This window comes from Bufo bufo, chromosome 5, assembly GCF_905171765.1.
Source record: "Bufo bufo chromosome 5, aBufBuf1.1, whole genome shotgun sequence".
Lineage (NCBI taxonomy): Eukaryota > Metazoa > Chordata > Amphibia > Anura > Bufonidae > Bufo > Bufo bufo.
In genome coordinates, this window is record NC_053393.1 from 525257721 (window position 1) to 525278863 (window position 21143).

The window sequence follows — 21143 nt, forward strand, 5'->3', positions numbered from 1 at the left end:
TTCTGGGATTTCTTTCTTTTTGGTGTACTTTCTGCAGTCATTATTCCTTTAACATGAACTTTTTGTCATGTACCAATCTACTTCCCTGCTGCTGAGCAGGCGTCATAAAATACCAAATATTAGCTCATACCTAAATACATTCATAAAGGGGTTGTCCCATTACGACATTTTATCCCCTATCCACAGGGATCCAACTTCTGGGGCCCCCGTCAATGATGTGAACAGAGGCCCGTACTCCTCCGTTGCTCCATTCAGCTCCACTTTATAGCCAGGTATATAAGTGCTCCGCTATCTCCGACAGCCCCATAGAGGTGAATGGAGGGGCAGCGTGTGTAAAGTGGGCCCACATTCTAGTGCATCAACCATTTGGGTTCTTTTTTTTTCCTTCTATTTTTGGAGCCACTGGACCTATATCCATATCCACTAGCAGTGTCATAATGTACTGTTATCAGAGGACATGTTTCCATTACGGGCCTGAAAAATCCCAAACTGCTGATGATCCAAAGTGCTGTCCCCCAACTGCAACCAGAGACTGAATGATGGCAGCCTGTAGTATGGATCCCATTGACAGGGGGCAGCTTGATACTTTAGTCCAGGCATGGCCAACCTGAGGCTCTCCAGCTGTTGTAACACTACAACTCCCATGCCCTGCTGTAGGCTGATGGCTGTAGACAGTCTAAGCATGCTGGGAGTTGTAGTTTTGCAGCAGCCGGAGAGCCTCAGGTTGGTCATGCCTGCTTTAGTCTGTAGTTGTTAAATAAGAGGATTTTTCCTGCTGCAATGTAGAAACCATACTGTGAAGCTTGCGCACGCTTTAGATGACAGTTGACCGAATACAAAAATTTCAGCAGGACCCAGCTGGCAGAGGGCGCTGCAGTTGCACAGAAAGCAGAGCCTCTAGGTGCAACAGCAGCACCTCCATTGCTCCTAGAGGCTCATTTGCATATACTAAAACATCACATTTCTCAGTAATGAGGGCACATATGAACATGGCACCAGCACAGATGCCTTCAGCTGCCAAGCGCACATGGAACAGGTCAGCCAGTGTCATAGGGACAAACCTGCTGACAGATGTCCCTTAATGATGATCAATGGGGAATGCCACAAGCGAGCAGGTGTGTTGTGGTCACTTACTCATTTCTTCCCTGTTCTTAGATTATCGGGTCAAACTTCTGTACTTCACATCATTGTTATATCCGGCAGTGTACAGACTCATTGAGGGGAACACACTGCTGGATATGACTGTTATCCCATGATGATTTAAGGCCCGGACCTACCGTTATGCACCTTTTTTCTGTAACTAATCCCAGAAACCAGTATCATTTTACCTTTATAGAAGATGATTTTTTTTTTTTTCCCTAGAAGGGAAATAAAGTAATAAAACTGCAAAATAAATAAACCAGAAGGTTTCCATGTATGAAGTTTGTGGAATTGCCTGCTTGGGGGTATCTTTGTTGACCAAATGAAAAATAAGACATTTTAGAGGTATTCCCATTTTATAACGTGGTTCTCTATCGGTAGATTATACATTACTTTATCATTGGTGGGGTCGGACTTCTGGGACTCCACCGATCCTGATTATGAAGGTGACTGCAGCACGGCCCCATTCACTTGGCAAAGTTGCTAATGTGCAAACTATATAAGATGCATGAGTCAAATTTATGTAAGTGTTTCCTCTGCATGTCCCATGGAGTGTCAGACTAGACATGCACTAATGTATTATTGCATTTGCTTGGGCATTGTGTGCATATACTGTATGTGTGCTAAGAGCCTGTATGGCAGAACACCATACCCACACCCTATGACTCTGAAGGTCCCTATGACTCTGGAAGTCGCTATGACTCTGGAGGTCCATATGACCCTGATGGTCCCAATGAAACAGGGCCCCTGTGACTCTGAAGGCCCATATAGCTCTTGATGTCCCTGTGACACAGGGTCCCAATGACTCTGAATGCCCCTATGACTCTAAAGACCCCTATTACACAGGGTCCCTATGACTCTGGAGGTCCCTATGACTCTGGAGGTCCCTATGACACAGGGTCCCTATGACTTTGGAGGTCCCTATGACTCTGGAGGTCCCTATGACACAGGGTCCCTATGACTTTGGAGGTCCCTATGACACAGGACCTCTATAACTCTGGAGGTCCCTATGACACCAGGTCCCTATGGCTCTATACACTTTGTTTGCTGCCACATGGTGCATCTGTAAAGCACTGCAATGCAGTGATATTCTCCCCTAAAAGGTGGCAATTCCTATGTAATTCCATCTGATTGGATATGCCAAAGTTTAAAAAGGGAAGGCTGCAAATTTTATCAAATAAAAAAGAAACCTTACTCCGCTGCTCAATCCTCCTGCCATTCCAGCACCGCCTCTCCAGTGCTTCCAGAACTGCAGAGATGGCCGATCCACCACTCCACGTTACTGCTGCAGTCAATCTCTGGCCTCACCTTGGGTGGTCAGGCACATCAAAGCTGCAGTCTGACTACCACATGTGGCTGCAGTGGTCACGCAGGGGTGCACCTAGCCTTTCTGCTGCCTGAGGCAAAAATTAAAACAGAGCCAACCTAACCCCTTCCCTCCTAACTCCTACGTATATCACTACAAAACATACAGAGTAATACAGCGCCCCATACCTCTTACATCCAGTGATGTCTCCTCTGATGTAGATGTTCTCTTTCCTCATCTTCTCCTTTCAGACCAGACCGCCATGATGATTTTTCAGCAATCTCTCATCTCTGCAGTTTGACAAAAAAAAAATATCCCCCCAATAATGTGCCAGTAATAAGTGCCCCCATAGATGCCCCCAATAATGTGCAAGTAAGTGCCCCCATAGATGCCCCCAATAATGTGCCAGTAAGAAGTGCCCTCATAGATGACCCCATACTGCCCCCCAATAATGTGCCTGTGAAAAGTGTCCCCATAGATGTCCCCAATAATGTGCAAGTAAGTGCCCCCCAATAATGTGGCAGTAAGTGTCCACAAATGCCCCCAATAATGTGCCAGTAAGAAGTGCCCCCATAGATGCCCCCATAGCGCTCCTCTCCTGCATTGTGTGCCAGATAAAAATAAATAAACACATATACTTACCTCCATGAGGCTGGCGGTGATGCGATGCAGGCCTCTTCCGGCCTGTGTCCCGCGCTGTACCGGCCTCTGATAGGCCTTCAGCCTATCAGAGGAACGGGGAAGGGAGACGAATCTCCCCGCCACACCATTCATCTATATAACTGTCCTAAGGACGCCGATACAGATGAATATAGAGATGAGTGCTTCCACAATGGAAGCTCTCATCTCCACTCCTGCTGACCTGCCACTTGTCACCAGGACCGCGCCGCCTGAGGCGATCGCCTCACCTCGCCTAATGGCAGATCATCCCTGCAGAGCTGGAACCATAGACCACCAGAGAGGCAGCGCTGGAACAATAAGAGATTGAGAAGGTGACTAAAGATTCTATATATTTTTTTATAACATTCCCTTTCTTCCCCACAATTTTTTTTTGGGTGGGAGGGGTCCAGGAAAGCCCCTTTTAAATGTAGAGGCCTGCTGTGTGGAGGTGCAGTCTGGCGCTACAGAATTATATGTATTTCCATACAGCTCGTAGCTTCTGCAAAACTGTAATCCAGCTGCGCCCATAGTGACCAAATGTTTTACAGTGAAGGTAAGACTCGATACAATGTATCATTACACAAAATACATTGTTTCTCTTCACTGCTTCCTCCTCCTAAATATTTACAGCAGTGAAGCCAAATCAAGAGACTGTGCAGAGGTCCGAAAATAAACGTCCCCGGCCTTTAACTGTGACAACAAAGTAAAGGCTACAGAAACTCGCCTCGGTGTGAATGCGTCTTATCCAAGGAACGTGTTAGGCTACTTTCACACTAACGTTTTTTTCGGATCCGTCATGGATCTGCAAAAACGCTTCTGTTACAATAATACAACCGCATGCATCCGTCATGAACGGATCCGGTTGTATTATGTCTTTTATAGCCATGATATAGCCGTTTTCTATTGTGTCAGAGAAAACTGATCTGTCCCCATTGACTTACATTGTGTGCCAGGACGGATCCGTTTGGTTCAGCTTCGTCAAGTGGACAGCAAAACGTTGTTGTCCGCCTCCAGAGCGGAATGGTGACTGAACGGAGGCAAACCGATGCATTCTGAGCGGATCCTTTCCCATTCAGAATGCATTAGGGTTAGAGTTATGGACCGCTTGTGAGAGCCCTGAAACGGATCTCACAAACGGAAAACCAAAACGCCGGTGTGAAAGTAGCCTTACATAAAGCCTACTGATACTACATCTCATCCTTAAAGGGGTTGTCTCTCTTCAGCAAGTGGCATTTATCATGTAGATGAGGTTAATACAAGGCACTTACTAATGTATTGTGATTGTCCATATTGCCTCCTTTGCTGGCTGATTCATTTTTCCATCACATTGTACACTGCTCATTTCCAGGGGTTATGACCACCGCTATGCGTGCACCCATGCTCCGAGCCACCACAGAGACCAGTCCTTTTTCCTACAGCGTGCAAGCACGGCCACCACTGCTGGATTACAGGGTGGTCATAACCCCTGGAAAACGGGCAGTGTATAATGTGATGGGAAAAACAAATCAAGCCAGCAACGGAGGCAATATGGAGAATCACAATACATTAGTAAGTGCCTTGTATTCACTTTCTCTACATGACAAATGCTATTTCTTGAAGTGAGACAACCCCTTTAAGGTTTCCACTCAGCACATACAGTATGTTTACTGTATTTCCTATTCTTGTAGCCCAGTCTTGAAGTCACCTGATTCTGATGGAGCTAAACTGTCCAGGGACACACCCTCAACTGGTAACACCCATCTGGACCTTCACTGCAAACTACTAGTAATTCATTCATAACTTCTAGCAGGAATAATAAAGGAATGGCACATCATAAAGTCCTAAGAACAGATGCTCCAGAATTATTATTACATGGGGAATGCAAGTAGTTACTAAACAGACCTGTCAGGAGAGGGGAGAGCTCCTCTTTAAAAGATATGCCATCACTTTATATTAGGTGCACTCAGATCTCTGTGACTCCCACTGATCATGAGCAACCACCGCTTCCCCTTTACAGTTCATCCCCTGCACAGCGGAATTGCAGCTTTGCTCCATTGAAGTAAATTGGGCTGAGCTGCAATACCGCACACGACCTCTGACAAGGTGTGGTGCTGTTCTTCGAAGAAAGCAGCCATAGTTTTCTGTTCTGCATGACCCATATACTTCCCGTGGTCACAGAAACGTTGACTTGGGCTGATCTGTTGTTCCCATCTACTTTGGTTATGAATGGGTGGGAGAACATTTGTTACGGAGCTTTCCTCTTCCTGTAATTTAAGCGGCTGTGAAATGAATGCTTACTACAATGCAAACGGAATTGAATGAAAAGCTGAATATTTCCTGTTATTTTAAAATCCCCCGGAGAGCCAACGATGTAGTTGGGCACCAATATTACAGCATCCCAATGTAAAGGCACAGCAGGAATATGGGTGGTGGGAGGGTGAGAAGATGGACACTTCCTAAACCGCCCATCGTCTGTTCTTCTACATCTTGTTGGAGAGTCATTGGGCTCCATCCCGATCTCACCATTCAAGGAAAATGATGCCATGTAGGAACCCTTCATTTTAATTTATTTTTTATTTGTATAATTTTGGTATATAAATGGTTCTTCACTGTAGGAATAAACATTTCTACAGCTTTCTAATATGATTTGTGTTTCAGTCACTCGCCCTTTTCAAGATATTTGTTTCCTGTCAATGAATGAAAACACTCTAGTTTGCATTCAGAGACAGTAATCCAGTCCATAGCTGGTCCTGCACTCAGAAGTGGATACAATTGTATCCGGTCTAGACAATGCTGAACAGGCTAGAGTCCAGACTGATACATTGTAGCAAACTAGCGATGAGCGAGTCGATGCTAAGCAAATCTGATTCAATCCGAATTTTGTAAAAATTTGAGTTGCATCCGAATCCGTATTTGGCGATTCAAATTGGGTGAATTGTTTTTTAGAGAAGAGGGGAGAGAGAAGAAAAAACATATTTAAAAAATAGGAAATATGAGTCCTTGGATAGTAGAAAGCATACTTACCTGCTGCTGCAGCGCTCGTGTCCCCCATTGTCAACATTCGGTTTGATGCCACTGCAGCCATTGACTGGCAGCAGCAGAGACTTGTTCCCTTGCGTCACGTGACCAATTGACATGATGCAAGGGGGGCAGGTCACTGTTGCGGCCAGCTATTGTCTGCAGAGGTGGTGATGGAGTGAAGAAGCCAGGACCCAGCTGTAAGGAGCAGGTAAGTAGGCTTCCCTCTGCAGGTCTGGCAATGGGGGAAAGGGGGATTTTGCTGAAAGAAAATGAACAACCCCTTTAATTATGAGCATGGATACAAAGGATAATTAGACACAAGGCCATAGGCTATGAGGACAAGGTAAAAAAATATTAGCACCAAATGCTGGACCTAAAATTTTTTATAAAATGTTGGCTTCCGTCCCCGCTTCTTCCACCTACACCTCCACGTCCCCCTCCTCCTACACTCGGACCTCCACCTCCTGGCTCAAGGTTATTATGTCTTATATTGTCAGAGTAGAGAAATATACCGGACGCACTCTCAAAAATGGTTAAAGGTCACACACATAATTAACAGACACATTTAAAGAAAAAAAACTAAAAAACTGAAAGATTGTTGGCTTCTTCCTCCACCTCCTCCACCAACTACACCATCACGTCCAAACCCTCCTCAACCTCCTACTCCACTTGGACCTCCGCCTCCTGGTTCAAAATTATTATTTTTTATTTTTATGTATTTTATGTTATTATAAGTCATTTCCCCACCCACATTTGTTTGCAGGGCAATTGTACTGCTCGTTACCCCCCTTTTGCAGCCCTTTCTTTGACTTTTCTACAGCCATTTTTCAGCCCCCAAAGTTCGGGTCCCCATTGACTTCAATGGGGTTCGGGGTCAAGTTCAGAACCCGAACCGAACTTTGAAACAAAGTTTGGCCGAACCCGTTGAACCCCAACATCCACCGGTCCGCTCATCCCTACTCATAATGCAATGTAGGAATAGTTAATTTTATTTGTATAATTTTGGGCTTTTTTTCCCCTCATTATCATTTAAATGGTTTTCTACTTTTTTGTAAATGAACCTTCCTCACTGTAGGAATAAACATGTCTACAGGTTTCTAATATGATTTGTGTTTCAGTCACTCGCCCTTTTCAAGATATTTGTTTCCTGTCAACAAATGAAAGCAGTCTAGTTTCAATTCAGAGACAGCAATCCTGTCCATAGCTGGTCCTCCGCTAAGAAGTATCGGGTCTAGACAATGCTGAACAGCGTCCAGACTGATACATTGTAGGAAGCTAGCAATGAGCGAATCGATGCCAAACAAATCTGATTCAATCCGAATTTTGTAAAAAGTCGAGTTGCATCTGAATCTTTATATTTAGTGATTCAAATCGGGTGAATTATTTACAGGAGAGGGGAGACAGAAAGGAAAAAAAGAATAAAAAAGTATGAAATATGAGTCCTAGGCCACTGGGTCCTGGCTCCTTCACCCCCAGATGCTGCTGCAGCGCTCGAGTCCCCCATTGTCAACATTCATGTTTTATGCCACTGCAGCCATTGACTGGCAGCAGCAGGGACTTACCCCCTTGTGTCACCAATTGACATGATGCAAGTGGGGCAGGTCACTGTTGCGGCCAGCCATTGTCTGCAGAGGTGGTGATGGAGTGAAGAAGTCAGGACCCAGCTGTAAGGAGCAGGTAAGTGGGCTTCCCTCTGCAGGTCTCTCAATAGGGGAAAGGGGGGATTTAGCTGAAAAATAATGAACAACCCCTTTAATTATAAGCATGGATATAAGGAATAATTAGACACAAGGCCATAGGCTAGGAAGGCAAGGTAAAAAAAATATCGGCACAGAATGTTGGACCTAAAAGGATTGACTTTTTGGGTAGAGTTTTTATGTTTATACTTCACATTGTATCTTAAGACGTTATGTAAGTGTATACACTCCGGCAGCCTCTGATGTCTTCTTGTAACTTCAGAAGATTTAGAGATTGTGGAACTTTCCTTCTCTTGCAGCTATTTCTGTTCCAGTTGCTGCGAGGACTGGCCTACATTCACCAGGGCCACATCCTGCACAGAGACCTGAAACCACAGAACCTTCTCATCGGAGATACCGGGGAGCTGAAGCTGGCCGACTTCGGTAAGAGGATGATTACTTCTATTCTTTACACAGGAGCCAGAGGGCATTATTGATTTTTCTATGTTCTTCAGTTAATATCTTTTCTGTTTTTCTTTGCTAATGGCTGAAAATGTAAGGTTATTTTTTTTTATTCCAGGTTGTTTATAATTGGAGGTGAGCAAAGTTATCAAAAATCCGATTCGGCTCCTTCGCCGAATTTCACAAAGAAATTTGAGTCGTTATGAATGACTTTGTCACAAAGCGCATTCCATTGTATGTAGCGGGCACAATGACAGGGAACGGCGACTGCGCTGCCCCCACTGCCCTGTCATTGAACCCCCTTAGATCCTGCACTTATAGCTGATTGCGGCATCTGACATTAAAAGATTGAGGCGTTTTAGGGGTTAATTGGGGTAAAAATACCATACTCACCTTATACATTTGCTCGCGGAGAGGCCACCGCAGCCATCTTGTTTGAGGTCACCGTGCGCGAGATTTTGCGCTATTTCTTCAATCAGGATGGCCTGCGAGCAAATGGATACGGGATGTTTTTTTTTTGTTTTTTTTTTACCGCCACTTCTAGAAAAATTGATTCGTTACCACGAAGTGCGAGGAAATTCGGCTTGTGGCGAATAGGATTTTTCCTGAAGTTCGAATCAAAGTCAATTTGTCTTCGATTTCCTTATCTCTAGTTATAATAACATTAATTATTTTACTTTAAAACTGTGTTTGTTGTAGATTTATATTACATTCTATCCCTCTCATATCTATTCATTTAGTAACTATTTTTCATATCTATCTATGTCATATCTATCGATATTCTATCTACCTATCTATTGTATCTTCTATCTATTATCTATCTATCTATCTATTCATCGCATCGCTATCTATATTCTATCTATCTCCTATCTATCTATCTATCTATATCTATCTATCTATCTATCTATCTATCTATCTATCTATCTATCTATCTATCTATCTATCTATCTATCTATCTATCTATCTATCTATCCCAGTTATTATTTGTATATGTTTCATGTTCATTTGCACTTTTTTGGATCTTTTCATTCAGCTATACTTGACATTGCTCATTTTTCGCCTCAGTTATTTTGACCACAGGGACTGACTATTGTTTTTGGGTTTGAGTCAAGTAATAGTCTATGAACCTTCACACATAAATCTATGTATGATTTTAAAGTTTGGCTTTTTTCTAACTCTGTGATGTGATAACGAGCTCCTTGAATCTGGATGAATTTGTTGTTTTGCTATAATTACAGCACAGAATGAAGCTTTTCTTTATGTTTGCTTTTATAAGAAAGAGTGTGCCGGACCACCTGAGGCTGTAAGTGGAAATTAATATTCCATAAATTGTCACCAAACAGGAGCGAAGAAATTAAAAAGGCTAATTCTGTCTTTCTGGGGCTCCCAAATAGATGGCGTATTCTTAGTATAGACGACACCCCCAGCTCCTGCTGATGAGCTGATTGAAGGGGCCGTGGCCCTTTTGGTAATGGCTGTGTCTTGTATTACAGCTCACTACGCCTCATTCCTATTCAAGCCTAACCATAGGACCGCAATGTAGTAATCCCACAAACCCCCTTTACTATGAGCACTGCCCAGCAGTCTGATGATCGTCGTGATTCTGGTTCTTCCTTCCCCCCAGCTGCTCATTTCCCCTGCAGCGGCCACTATAGGGGAACTGTAGTATTACATGGCTCCTGTTCAGATGGATGACACGAACGCACCTGAAGGAGACCTGCTGTTTGATAGCGACTCTCTTCTCTGGCTCATTAAGGGGGGTCCTGAGCAGGGCATATGGACATGGGTTGTCCTGATGTGACGACTCCATTATTACATGGGGAGAATTTTTCAGAAGTGGATTCACAGAGTAGATATCCTAGACCTGTGATGGCTAACCTCCAGCTGTGGTAAAACTACAACCGCCAACATGTACACTTGCTTGGCTCTTCTCAGAACTCCATAAAAATGAATGGAGCAATCTGGGAGTCGTAGTTTCTCCACTTCTGGAGTGCCGGAGGTTAGCCATCACTGCCCTAGTTCCTAAATGTACAAATAGAAGAATAGATAGCACTCCTGTTTGAAATGGGCAGTGGGTGCGCGGCTCCAGGGGAAGTGGTGAGCTTCCGTTAATAAACCGGAAATCCATGCATCCAAAAATTGAGTTATGGAGACAGCGCGTCCTTCATGTGGAGTAAACTTCACCTGAAGGATGTGCTGTCTCCATACCTCCACTAAATAGACAGCAATAAATTCATTCTTTACGTTATTTCTTAGACTTATTTATTTATTTTAGCCAAAAATTGTTCCTTTGCACCCGTTATGAGGGCAAGGGTAAAATAACGCACAGTGTAAAGTTTCCTGTATGTGAATTTTGCATTACGAAAGTCATACCTGGCGTTTCTGTCTTACGGCTTTTGTATTGCCGTGTGTACATTGCGCAGCTGTGCCAGATATAATGACCCGGGACCGGCTTAATGGCCGTGTATTGACAGCATATATTTAAAGGTCACGCGCCGCGTTCAGGTCTAGTGGGATTATAGAATAGTCTATGTGCAATGATTACCCTCCAAACATGCATAACAGGCCAATCTATCTGACGAGCAGACTCCTCAGAGCATATTGTGTGAGGGCCCTGCCCTTCTCTCCAAGCCCCATAGGACTCCCCGATCAGACCATTATTTAACATCTGCTAGATTGAAAAATGTCTGTGGATGAGCAAATAGATTTTTCAGCCTTGCATGAAATCGCATTAGAATGTATGTGTGAAGGTAGACTAATTATCTACCTGCCTTAAAGGGGTGTGGAAAGGATTAGAACAACATGGCCGCTGTCCTTGTACATGGCACCGGCCTTGTAGCACACCATTAAATGGAATGGGGTTGATCCGCAATACCACACACAGCCTGTGGACAGGGGTGGCGCCATTTTTGGAAAAAATCAAGCAAGGTTTTGATAACCTGCACAACCCCCTTTAATTATAAGGACATTTAAAGTACCTAAACAGTCCATTCAAGTACTTTCTCATCTATATTTTTATACATTTTCAAAGCCCAGTTGTCCTGAGATTTTGTCTGTCCTACCTAATAACTACACTTGAAGTCAACAAGACGCTTCAAGCAGAGCAGAAACTTGTCACTTCTATGACAGTACCACATTAAAGGGGATGTCCAGGATTAGAGAAACATGTTTTTTTTTTTTAAAACAGCACCACTCCTGTCCATTGGTTGTGTGTGGTATTGCAGCTCAGCCCCATTTTCTTCAATGGAGCAGAGCTGCAATACCAGACACGATACAGGGACAGGTGTGGCGCTGTTCTTGGAAGATGGCAGCAAAGTTTATCTGATCATGGAGAACCCCTTTAAAAGTCATTGAGCTCTTTAGTATGACCTGCTAATTAGAAGGGGCGGCCATATTTTTGGACATGTTGTGTATATCGTTTAAAAAAAAATTTGTATTTTTATTTAAAAAAAAAAAATCCCATCACGTTAAAGTCTAGTGTCTAGCAATATACTGTATATACCTCTCCAATCCGGGGTCTGGGCTACTGGCAAAAAAATTAAACGGGTTGTCTCTCTTCAGCAAATAGCATTTATTATGTAGAGGAAGTTAATACAAGGCACTTACTAATGTATTGTCCATATTGCCTCCTTTGCTGGGTGGATTCATCTTACATCACATTTTACACTGCTCATTTCCAGGGGTTATGACCACCATGTAATCCATGAGTGGTGGTCGTGCTTGCACACTATAGGAAAAAGTGACGGCCTATTTGGTGTCTAGGAACGTGGGAGAGCGCATAGGATGGTGCTTTTCCTATAGTGTGCAGGCATGGCCACCACTGATGGATTCCATGGTGGACGTAACCATGGAAACGAGCCGCGTATAATGTGATGTAAAAATTAATCCAGCCAGCAAAGGAGGCAATATGGACAATTACAATACATTTAGTAAGTGCCTTGTATTAACTTCCTCTACATAATAAATGCTATTTGCTGAAGTGAGACAACCCCTTTAAGCTTCAAAATAAATCCCCTTCTTTTATACTATAAAAAAATGTATATTTACAAACGGTTTTAATAAATTCCTATTGCAAATTTTAAAAAACATTACCATTGATCCCCCTTTTTCGGTCCATAAAAGATGGGGTTGTCTAACTGTATATAATATATTAATTATTATTAGTTATATTTTTATTGCTTAAGTATATTATTTAGAGAAAAATTGATTGCAAAACTAAAAAAATTTGACCTGAATTTTTCAAAAAGTTCTGATTGTAAAGAACCTGATTTGATTTGGGAGAATAAAGAGAGATTAGATAGAGAAAGAGGGTTGGGAGAAAGAGACAGGGAGGAGCAGAGGGTGTCCGTTTTCCAGGCAACTGAGGCAATTTTGATTTGGGGCAAATTCTTTTAAACCCGAATTGACTTGGATGGCAGATTTGGATCCTAACTGAATTTTAAGAAACTCGCTCATCACTGTTATTATTATTATTATTATTAGTAGTAGTAGTATCATTATTATATTAATTTTAGTTTTACTTACAGTTTTATTAACTTTTTTTTTAGGATTTCATGCTGGTTTGGGGGATCTTTTATTTTATTTTTTATGCTGTTTTTATTCATTCATTTTATATCTTTTTATTTTTTTGGTTTAATTCTCAGAAACATACATTGTATTTGTGCACATTTCAAACGACCATAAAAATAATTTTACACTTTTTACACACAGAAGTTTTGACAGAGACATGTACTGACAAGGAAATCTGCTCGGCGATCTCCTTAAATAAGAGGTCATATATCAAATAGTGACAGATTGTAGAATGTGCAGGGCCACAGAGGGACCAGCAGTGCTCTGCTAATGATGGCCTCTCAATATCACACAAAGGTTAAATTTATTATTTAACGCCTCTCTAATTTACCCGCTCCTCTCATGAATACGGCACGCGGTGTCTGCTAGTCATGTCACACTTAGAATGAATGAGCTTTTTTTTTATTCTCTGTGTGTTTGGTTGATATATTGCTGTAGTAGAGATGTTTTATTATTTTCAGTCTAGAGGTAATATTATATTTATTTATTTTTTACAAATTTTGAAAAAAAAAGATGAAAAGTTGAATAACTTTTGCACAAAATGTTATTCAACTTTTTTTCACAATTGACATCTAACTTTTTTTTTCTTTACAATTTTTTTCCATTCTCATTTTTTCATTCCTGCCTTCCGAAACTTTTTTTTATTTTTCCATAGATATATGAGGGATTGTTTTTTGCTTGTTTAATGTACCATATTATGTATTGAAAAGATAAAAAAAAAAATTATGCATGTGGTGGAATGAGGAAAAAAAAAATCTAATCCAACATTTTTGGGGGCGGTCTAGTTTTTAATACGTTTGCAGTGCGCTTTAAATGACGTAATACATTTCTTCTGCAGGTCAGTTTGATTTAGGGGGGAGCTGTAGTTTTTTACATTCATTACCTTTTCCTTTTTTTTTCAATCCATATAGCTGGGATTTTCTAACTGTATATAAAATTCATAATAGTTATTATTAGTTTTATTTTTTTATGTATATTATTTAGAGAGAAATGGATTGTAAAGTTCAAAAATTCGACCTGAATTTTTCAAAAAGTTCTGATTGTACGGAACCTGAATTTTGTGTGATTTGATTCGGAAGAATAGAGAGAGATTAGAGAAAGAGGAGTGGGAGAGAGAAGGGGAAGAGGGGCAGTGTCACTTTTCCAGGCAACTGAGACACTTTTGATCTGGGTCAAATTTATTTGGACCTGAATCGAATCGGACAGCAGATTTGGTCACTAATTGAATTTTAAGAAATTTGTTAATCACTAATATTATTCTATAATTATTATAATCATTTTTATAAGTACCATTTTGGGGTAAATGTAACTTTTTGATTACTATTTCTTACATTTTTGGGGGGGCAAGGTGAGCAAAAAATAGCAATTCTGGCACTGTGTATTTTTTTAATTTTTATATCATTGTGTTTACGGTTTATTACATAGCTAGTAAAGAAAATTTTTTTATTGAGCACGATACCAAGCACAGCCGCTATACAAGGTTCGGCGCTGTGCTTGGTAAGCTGCAAGAAGTCAGCGGTGGTCACAGGAGAACTGGTGCCTTCTCAAACAGCTCATGGGCAGAGGTCCCGGACCCCCACCGATCAGCTACTGATGACCTAACAGAAATCCTGGAAAACTCTATATATATATATATAATTTTTTTTTAAATTTCACTTTCTCATTTTACAGTACACTGCAATACTTCTGTATTGCAGTGTATTGTGCTTTTAGTGTTATCCTATTACGGGGTATTATAGGAGTACTAAGATGGCAGGTCTGTGGGCTTTCCTTAGGGCCCCGACTGCTATAACAACGACTCAGTCCCACGTAATTGCGATACCGTCCAGCATCTAAGGTATCTGATCCAGTCAAACAGCACCCTGCTCTGTACTGATGAGAAAAAAACCAAATTGCTGTCTACTAAAGGGGTGCTCTTCCTTTTGGAGGAGTCTCTGGTTTGGCTGACAATAGATCATTTAAATAAACTTTATTTAATGAACGTCACATTTGAAGAATTTCCTTGGCTGCTTTTTGTTTTTTTGCTGCAGTCCTCTTCAGAATTGTTGTCTTCCAGTGAGAACTGACAGCCAGAATTGGGGTTTTCTGTTGCATCAGTTTTTTTTTTTTTTTTGTGTGCCTATTGTAGTGTGGTGTAATTGGCCAGAATATATATCATCAGGAAGGCCATTTCATGCAAAACTCTTACTTCCCCTAATGTAAAGGTTGCAGGTGTATAAAAAGATTGGATAATTGGTCTGGTCGCTCATTGTTCATCTCAGATTCTTGGCAGGCCGGAGAGATGGGAGAAGTCTAGCATGTGTATGATGAGTGACAATCGGGTTATTATATTGTCTGCCGCCGGGAGTGGAAAGGCTCAAACTAAATTTACTTTTCACATAGAACAAATATATACTGTATGTATTTTTTTCCTATGCTCGATAATAAAGGAACAAACTCCGGTTTTACGGTTTGCTATCATGTTCACGTTTTATTACCTATTATCACATCAATTACTGTGAATGTTCCTTCCTTAAAACTAAAATAGAAGGTTATTTATTTTGTTTGGGAGCTTTTTATGAACCGTGGGTTAAATTTCCACTAAACTTTATTGTCCAAAATATTTATGCAAGTGCCTTATGAGAATATGAGATGTGGGTTTTAGTTGAATCATTAGAATGTTACATTGTTGTTGCTCTTTTTATGATGTATTCGGCTTCTTTCACATCGGCTGCACTGCGATCCAGATGCATGTTCTGGCAGAGGATGCCGGAAATCAGCAGGAAATAAACCGCGCAGAGTTCAGTGTTTGGGTCAGGCCGATTCTCTGCATTTTTGCCGGAATGCGGCTGGATTTCCTCCGGACCCCATTATACTTAATAGGGCAGGCGGGTATTCCAGTTGCATGTGACGGATTCGGAGAATTCCAGCAGGCTGTTTTCTGCCGGAACAGCCTGCCGGAATGCACACCAATTCCACAGATGTGAGGCAAGCCTTAATACAGTTCATTATTTACAGGGCCCAGGGGTGGATTTGGCATTTCTGGGGACCCGAGCAAAGTTATTTCTGGGGGCCCCTAACACACAGCTAAGCTCCACCCCATAGCAGTGCTGCCGTATTACACCGGTAATATGGTGGCCTCTTATGTGCCCCTAAACACAGCATAATGCCTCCTTTGTTCATCCCAACACAATATGGTGCCCCGCATGTGCTCCTAAACATTAAATAATGCCTCCTTATGTGGCTCCCAACACAATATTGTACCCTTTATGCTCCCCCAATAGAATATAGTGCACACTTAAGTGTCCAAAACAATATGGTGCTCCTTATGACCTCCTCAATATAGAATAATGCCTACTTATGTGCCACCCAACAAAATATGCTGCCCCCTTATGTGCCCAAAACACAATATGGTGCCCCCTTATGTGCCCAAAACACAATATGGTGCCCCCTTATGTGCCCACAACACAATATGCTGCCCCCTTATGTGTCCACAACACAATATGGTGCCCCCTTATGTGCCCACAACACAATATGGTGCCCCCAAAACAATATGGTGCCCCCTTATGTGCCCACAACACGATATAGTGCCCCTTATGTGCCCCTAGCACAATATAGTATCCCCTTATGTGCCCACAACATAGTATGGTGCCCCAAACACAATATGGTGCCCCCTTATGTGCCCACAACACAATATAGTGCCCCCAACACAATATAGTAGCCCTTAAGTGCCCCAACCCCATCTGGTGCCCTTTTAGTGGGTAAATGCTCACCTAGCCCACATTGCTATGACAAAACAGTAGAGCACATCTCAAATAGCAAATATCTGATACTGTACATGCAGATCCATCTGAAAAAATAAATAAAATAAAAATACAATTTTAAAAAACAGCAATAAGGGAGGAGCAGTGCAACAAAATAATGATGGATAATGATAAGGCTCTACTCCCTCCCTACACAGCACAACCCCCTGATAACAATGAGACAATGGGCACAGTTTAACCTTCCACAGTATGACACAACATCAATAACTAATTATATACAAGATCATAAATAAAGTGCAAATGCATTGAGCAAACATTCACTGTAGTGAAAACAGTACATAGAATAATATTGTGGTATCAAAAAGAAAAGATCCCCTCTAAAAGTGCAAGTGTGCAAACAAACCCCTGAGGAAGCTGCGACGCGGCGATACGCATGGAGTCTCAGACCTCAGCACTTGGTATTCAGAGACGGCTGAGCTGTTTCTCATTGTAACCAATAATCAGCTTTCAATAAACAGTTTGTTTGCACACTGTTTGTCTTGTGATAATTGTTTTGTTTCACACGTGTAGCAGTTTGCATCTTGTGGTGCCACTTTGTGCTCTTTAGTATCTTCTACATAAATTATGTTTTATGTCTTTTAGGTCTTGCACGAGCCAAGTCAGTCCCAAGCCACACATACTCTAATGAAGTAGTAACACTTTGGTATAGACCCCCTGATGTCCTATTTGGCTCCACAGAATACTCCACCTGTCTCGACATGTGGTAAGTTTTGCTTTAAGTCCCGGTGATTTTTGTAGGCAGCTTAAGCTAAAAGTAACATTTTACAGACGTTGTTTTAATTCTGTTACTCATAAAAAATAAAATACAAATATTAAAGGGGTTTTCCGAGACACTTTAACTGAGGACCTATCATCTGGATAGCTGCCGATGAGCTGTTTGAGAAGGCCACATCCCTCTTGCAGATCACCAAGCATTGCAGTGTCCATTGTTTTGCGTGTCCTGTGCTTGGTATCGGAGCTCAGCCCCATTCAATTGAATGGGACTCAGCTCCATGTAGGCCTTGAGACCAATGAACAGAATGCCATTGGCCTAGGGTAAGCTATGAGAAGGCCGCACAGTTCACAGGAGCGCCAATACCTTCTCAAATAGATGATCCTGGAGGTCCTGTGTGTCGGTTTCCCACCGATCAGATTCTGATGACCTCTCCTGAGGATAGGTCATCATTTATTAAAAAAAACTCAAAAAATACCCCTTGATACTGTGCAATATATAATAGCCTCCGGAATCCTCTATATAAGAGGTCAACCTCAGTGGCCGTGCTTGCAGACTATAGGAAAAAGTGCCGGCTTCTCTGGTGGTGCATTTTCCCATAATATGCAAACACGGCCACCGCTGATGGATTGCAGGGTGGTTGTAACCATGGAAATGAGCGGTGTATAATGCAATAGAAAAATGAATTGAATCCACCCAGCAAAAGAAGCAATATGGATGATCACAATACATTAGTAAGTACCTTGTATTAACTTTCTCTACATAAAAAGTGATGGACTCACTTCATGGACTATTACACGCCTTGGTCTTGGCATGATCTTTGTTGGTTGACCACTTTGTTGGTTGACCACAAATGGAGGAAGTTCAAGAGCATTTTTACCCTAAAAATGCTCTTGAACTTCCTCCATTTGTACACAATCTGACGGTTGATTGGTAGAGTCCAAACTCTTTAGGGATGTTTTTTAACCTTTTCCAGCCGGATGAGCATCAGCAACTCTTCTTCTAAGGTCCGCAGAAAGCTCCTTTGTTCATGCCATCATACACATGTGTAGACTTTCATAGATCCCAGTTCTTTAAATAAAACAGGTCATCCACTCACATCCGATCCCATTGACTGAATACATCTGACTCTAATTTCACCTTCAAGTTATCTGCTAATCCTAAAGGTTCACATACTTTTGCCACTCATGATATTGGATCATTATCCTTGATAGATAAATTACCAAATCTAATACTTTTGACCCATTGGTTCGATTTGGTTATCTTTATTTATTTTTAAGACTTGTGTGAAAACCTGATGTCGTTTTAGGTCTTATTTTTGCAGAAATATAAACAATACTGAAGGGTTCACAAACTTTCAAGCACTGCTGTATCTCTATGGGGGCTGTCGGAGATAACTGAGTACAGTGTTCAGCTATGTCCGTCAGTCCCAGAGACTTTCGGTAAGGCACATGCCCAACCAACGCTCAGCTCAAATGCTTGACATGGGACCCCTGTTCTCATGATCCATGGGGGTCCTGTGTCTGCCATCTGGCCGATTGAACCATTATCCCTTGCACTCTCAGGTTACCTTGTGGCCATTAACAATGGAACATCTTTAGTCCCCTTACACTTCTCCCCTTACTGTTGAAGTATCGGGTACTATTTAAGAAAAAAAAAAAAAAGAAATTTCTTTTGTGGATTTTTTGTTACACCCATTTTATAATATAGTATGTGGTAACATATCATTTGTTTATTTATTTTTTATTCTTTTTGATATTATGTATATATTTTTTTTTATTTTATGACTATTTTTTTATTCTGTGCTACCGGTAATTGCCCATTTTTACTCACGTAAGTAACGTAACAATAAAAAGTACACTATGTTGTCATTACCACTAGCAGGAATCTGCTTTTGGCCCCCTTGCTACTTCTGTCAGGAATTCCAATCACATCCCATTTCTTAATAGGCCCCCATTTTTTTTCACTTAGAAAAATGAAGACAGCTATTACCAATGTCTGTATGATGAATGTTACAGCCCAGACCTTTAGTGGCTCCGGTAGTGAAGCCTCACAAATACATGTTGGCTCCTCGTGAGGTGAAAACAAGTGACAAATGACACTATTAGTATTGTCTTTTATTCTTTTACCTACTTGCTGATGGGATAGAACAGAATGTATTATACTGTACGCCACGGTCCATCTGTTCTGGAGAAGGTTTTAACTTTTTTTTTTTTCTGCTTGGAAAGGATCTTGAACTGATTGCCAGATCAAACAAGCCTCTTATGTTTCCCCAAGTATCACCCAGTAAAAACAGATGATGAGAGTCAATGGCCTGATGTTGTAATGAATGAGGTTTAGCGAGGCTTCTGCCGGAGCCGAGGAAGGAAACGGCCCTACAATTGAGGGGACCAGCTGCACTTAAATGGCTGCACAAATATTGTCATTCTGGAGTGCTCGGAGAAGCAGGTGCTGCTATCCGCAGACTATTTTTACACTTCATTTGCTAGTGTAGAACGTTAGGGATGTAACTAAAAACTAATGACTCAAGTGCAATCCCACATCGGGCCTTTGTTCATGGCGGCGGCTGCTCCTAAGAATTGTGGGTGACTACATCCTAAATTACTAGCCGCCTGGGCATGCAACATCACTTATGTTATCATATGGTGATATGAATATATTGCTCATATATGCATAGGCTAAAAGCAGAAGAAAATGAAAATAAAAATGACCCTAAACCTTTATTGTTAAGGAACGTTTCCACCTGAAATAATCATCCAAAAATATTGTGTATATACTTATTAGGTCACCCCTCAACCATTTACCTGTCAACTAAAATTCTTAAGTCGTTTTTCATGTCAGTGTTAGGGCTCATTCAGACGGCCGTATGCTGTCCGCAAAAATACTGAATGCTATCCGTTTTTTTGCGGATCCGCAAAAAAACGGATCTGCAAAAAAACGGATAGCATTCAGTATTTTTGCGGACCCATAGACTTCAATGGGGCCATGTCCGGACCCATAGACTTCAATGGGGCCATGTTTCATTTTTTTTGCGGATCCGCAAAAAAACGGATAGCATTCAGTATTTTTGCGGACAGCATACGGCCGTCTGAATGAGCCCTTACCCAGTGTTTTACCGTTTAGTATGTACGGGTGACTTGCATTATTCCTTCCCACGTGCATAACCGTACATCTGCCAGTGTTAAACCTCATCTGCCACTTATCTGCCCAAGCCTCCAATCTATCCAGATCCATCTGAAGCTGTATACTGTCATCTGTAGTATGTATGTGTGTATATATATATATATATATATATATATATCTACAGTATACTGTCCTCTGTAGTATGTATGTGTGTGTATATATATATATATATATATATATATCTACAGTATACTGTCATCTTTAGTATGTATGTGTGTATATATATATATACTGTATATATATATATATATCTACAGTATACTGTCCTCTGTAGTATGTATGTGTGTGTATATATATATATATATATATATCTACAGTATACTGTCATCTTTAGTATGTATGTGTGTATATATATATATATACTGTATATATATATATATATCTACAGTATACTGTCCTCTGTAGTATGTATGTGTGTGTGTGTATATATATATATATATACTTTATATATATATATCTACAGTATACTGTCCTCTGTAGTATGTATGTGTGTGTATATATATATATATATATATATATATACTTTATATATATATATCTACAGTATACTGTCCTCTGTAGTATGTGTGTGTATATATATATATATATATATATATATCTACAGTATACTGTCCTCTGTAGTATGTATGTGT

General features: G+C 41.1%; 1 protein-coding gene across 3 annotated transcripts in view; it reads left to right on the forward strand.

The window, feature by feature from the left end:
• Positions 1 to 21143, forward strand: part of CDK14 (cyclin dependent kinase 14) — a 547646-nt gene that overhangs the window by 254621 nt on the left and 271882 nt on the right. For all 3 annotated transcript variants that reach the window (XM_040431136.1, XM_040431138.1, XM_040431137.1), the window contains 2 exons: positions 8103 to 8226; positions 17199 to 17319. In XM_040431136.1, coding sequence (XP_040287070.1) covers positions 8103 to 8226; positions 17199 to 17319 — 245 coding nt within the window. The remainder of the gene's footprint in view (positions 1 to 8102; positions 8227 to 17198; positions 17320 to 21143) is intronic.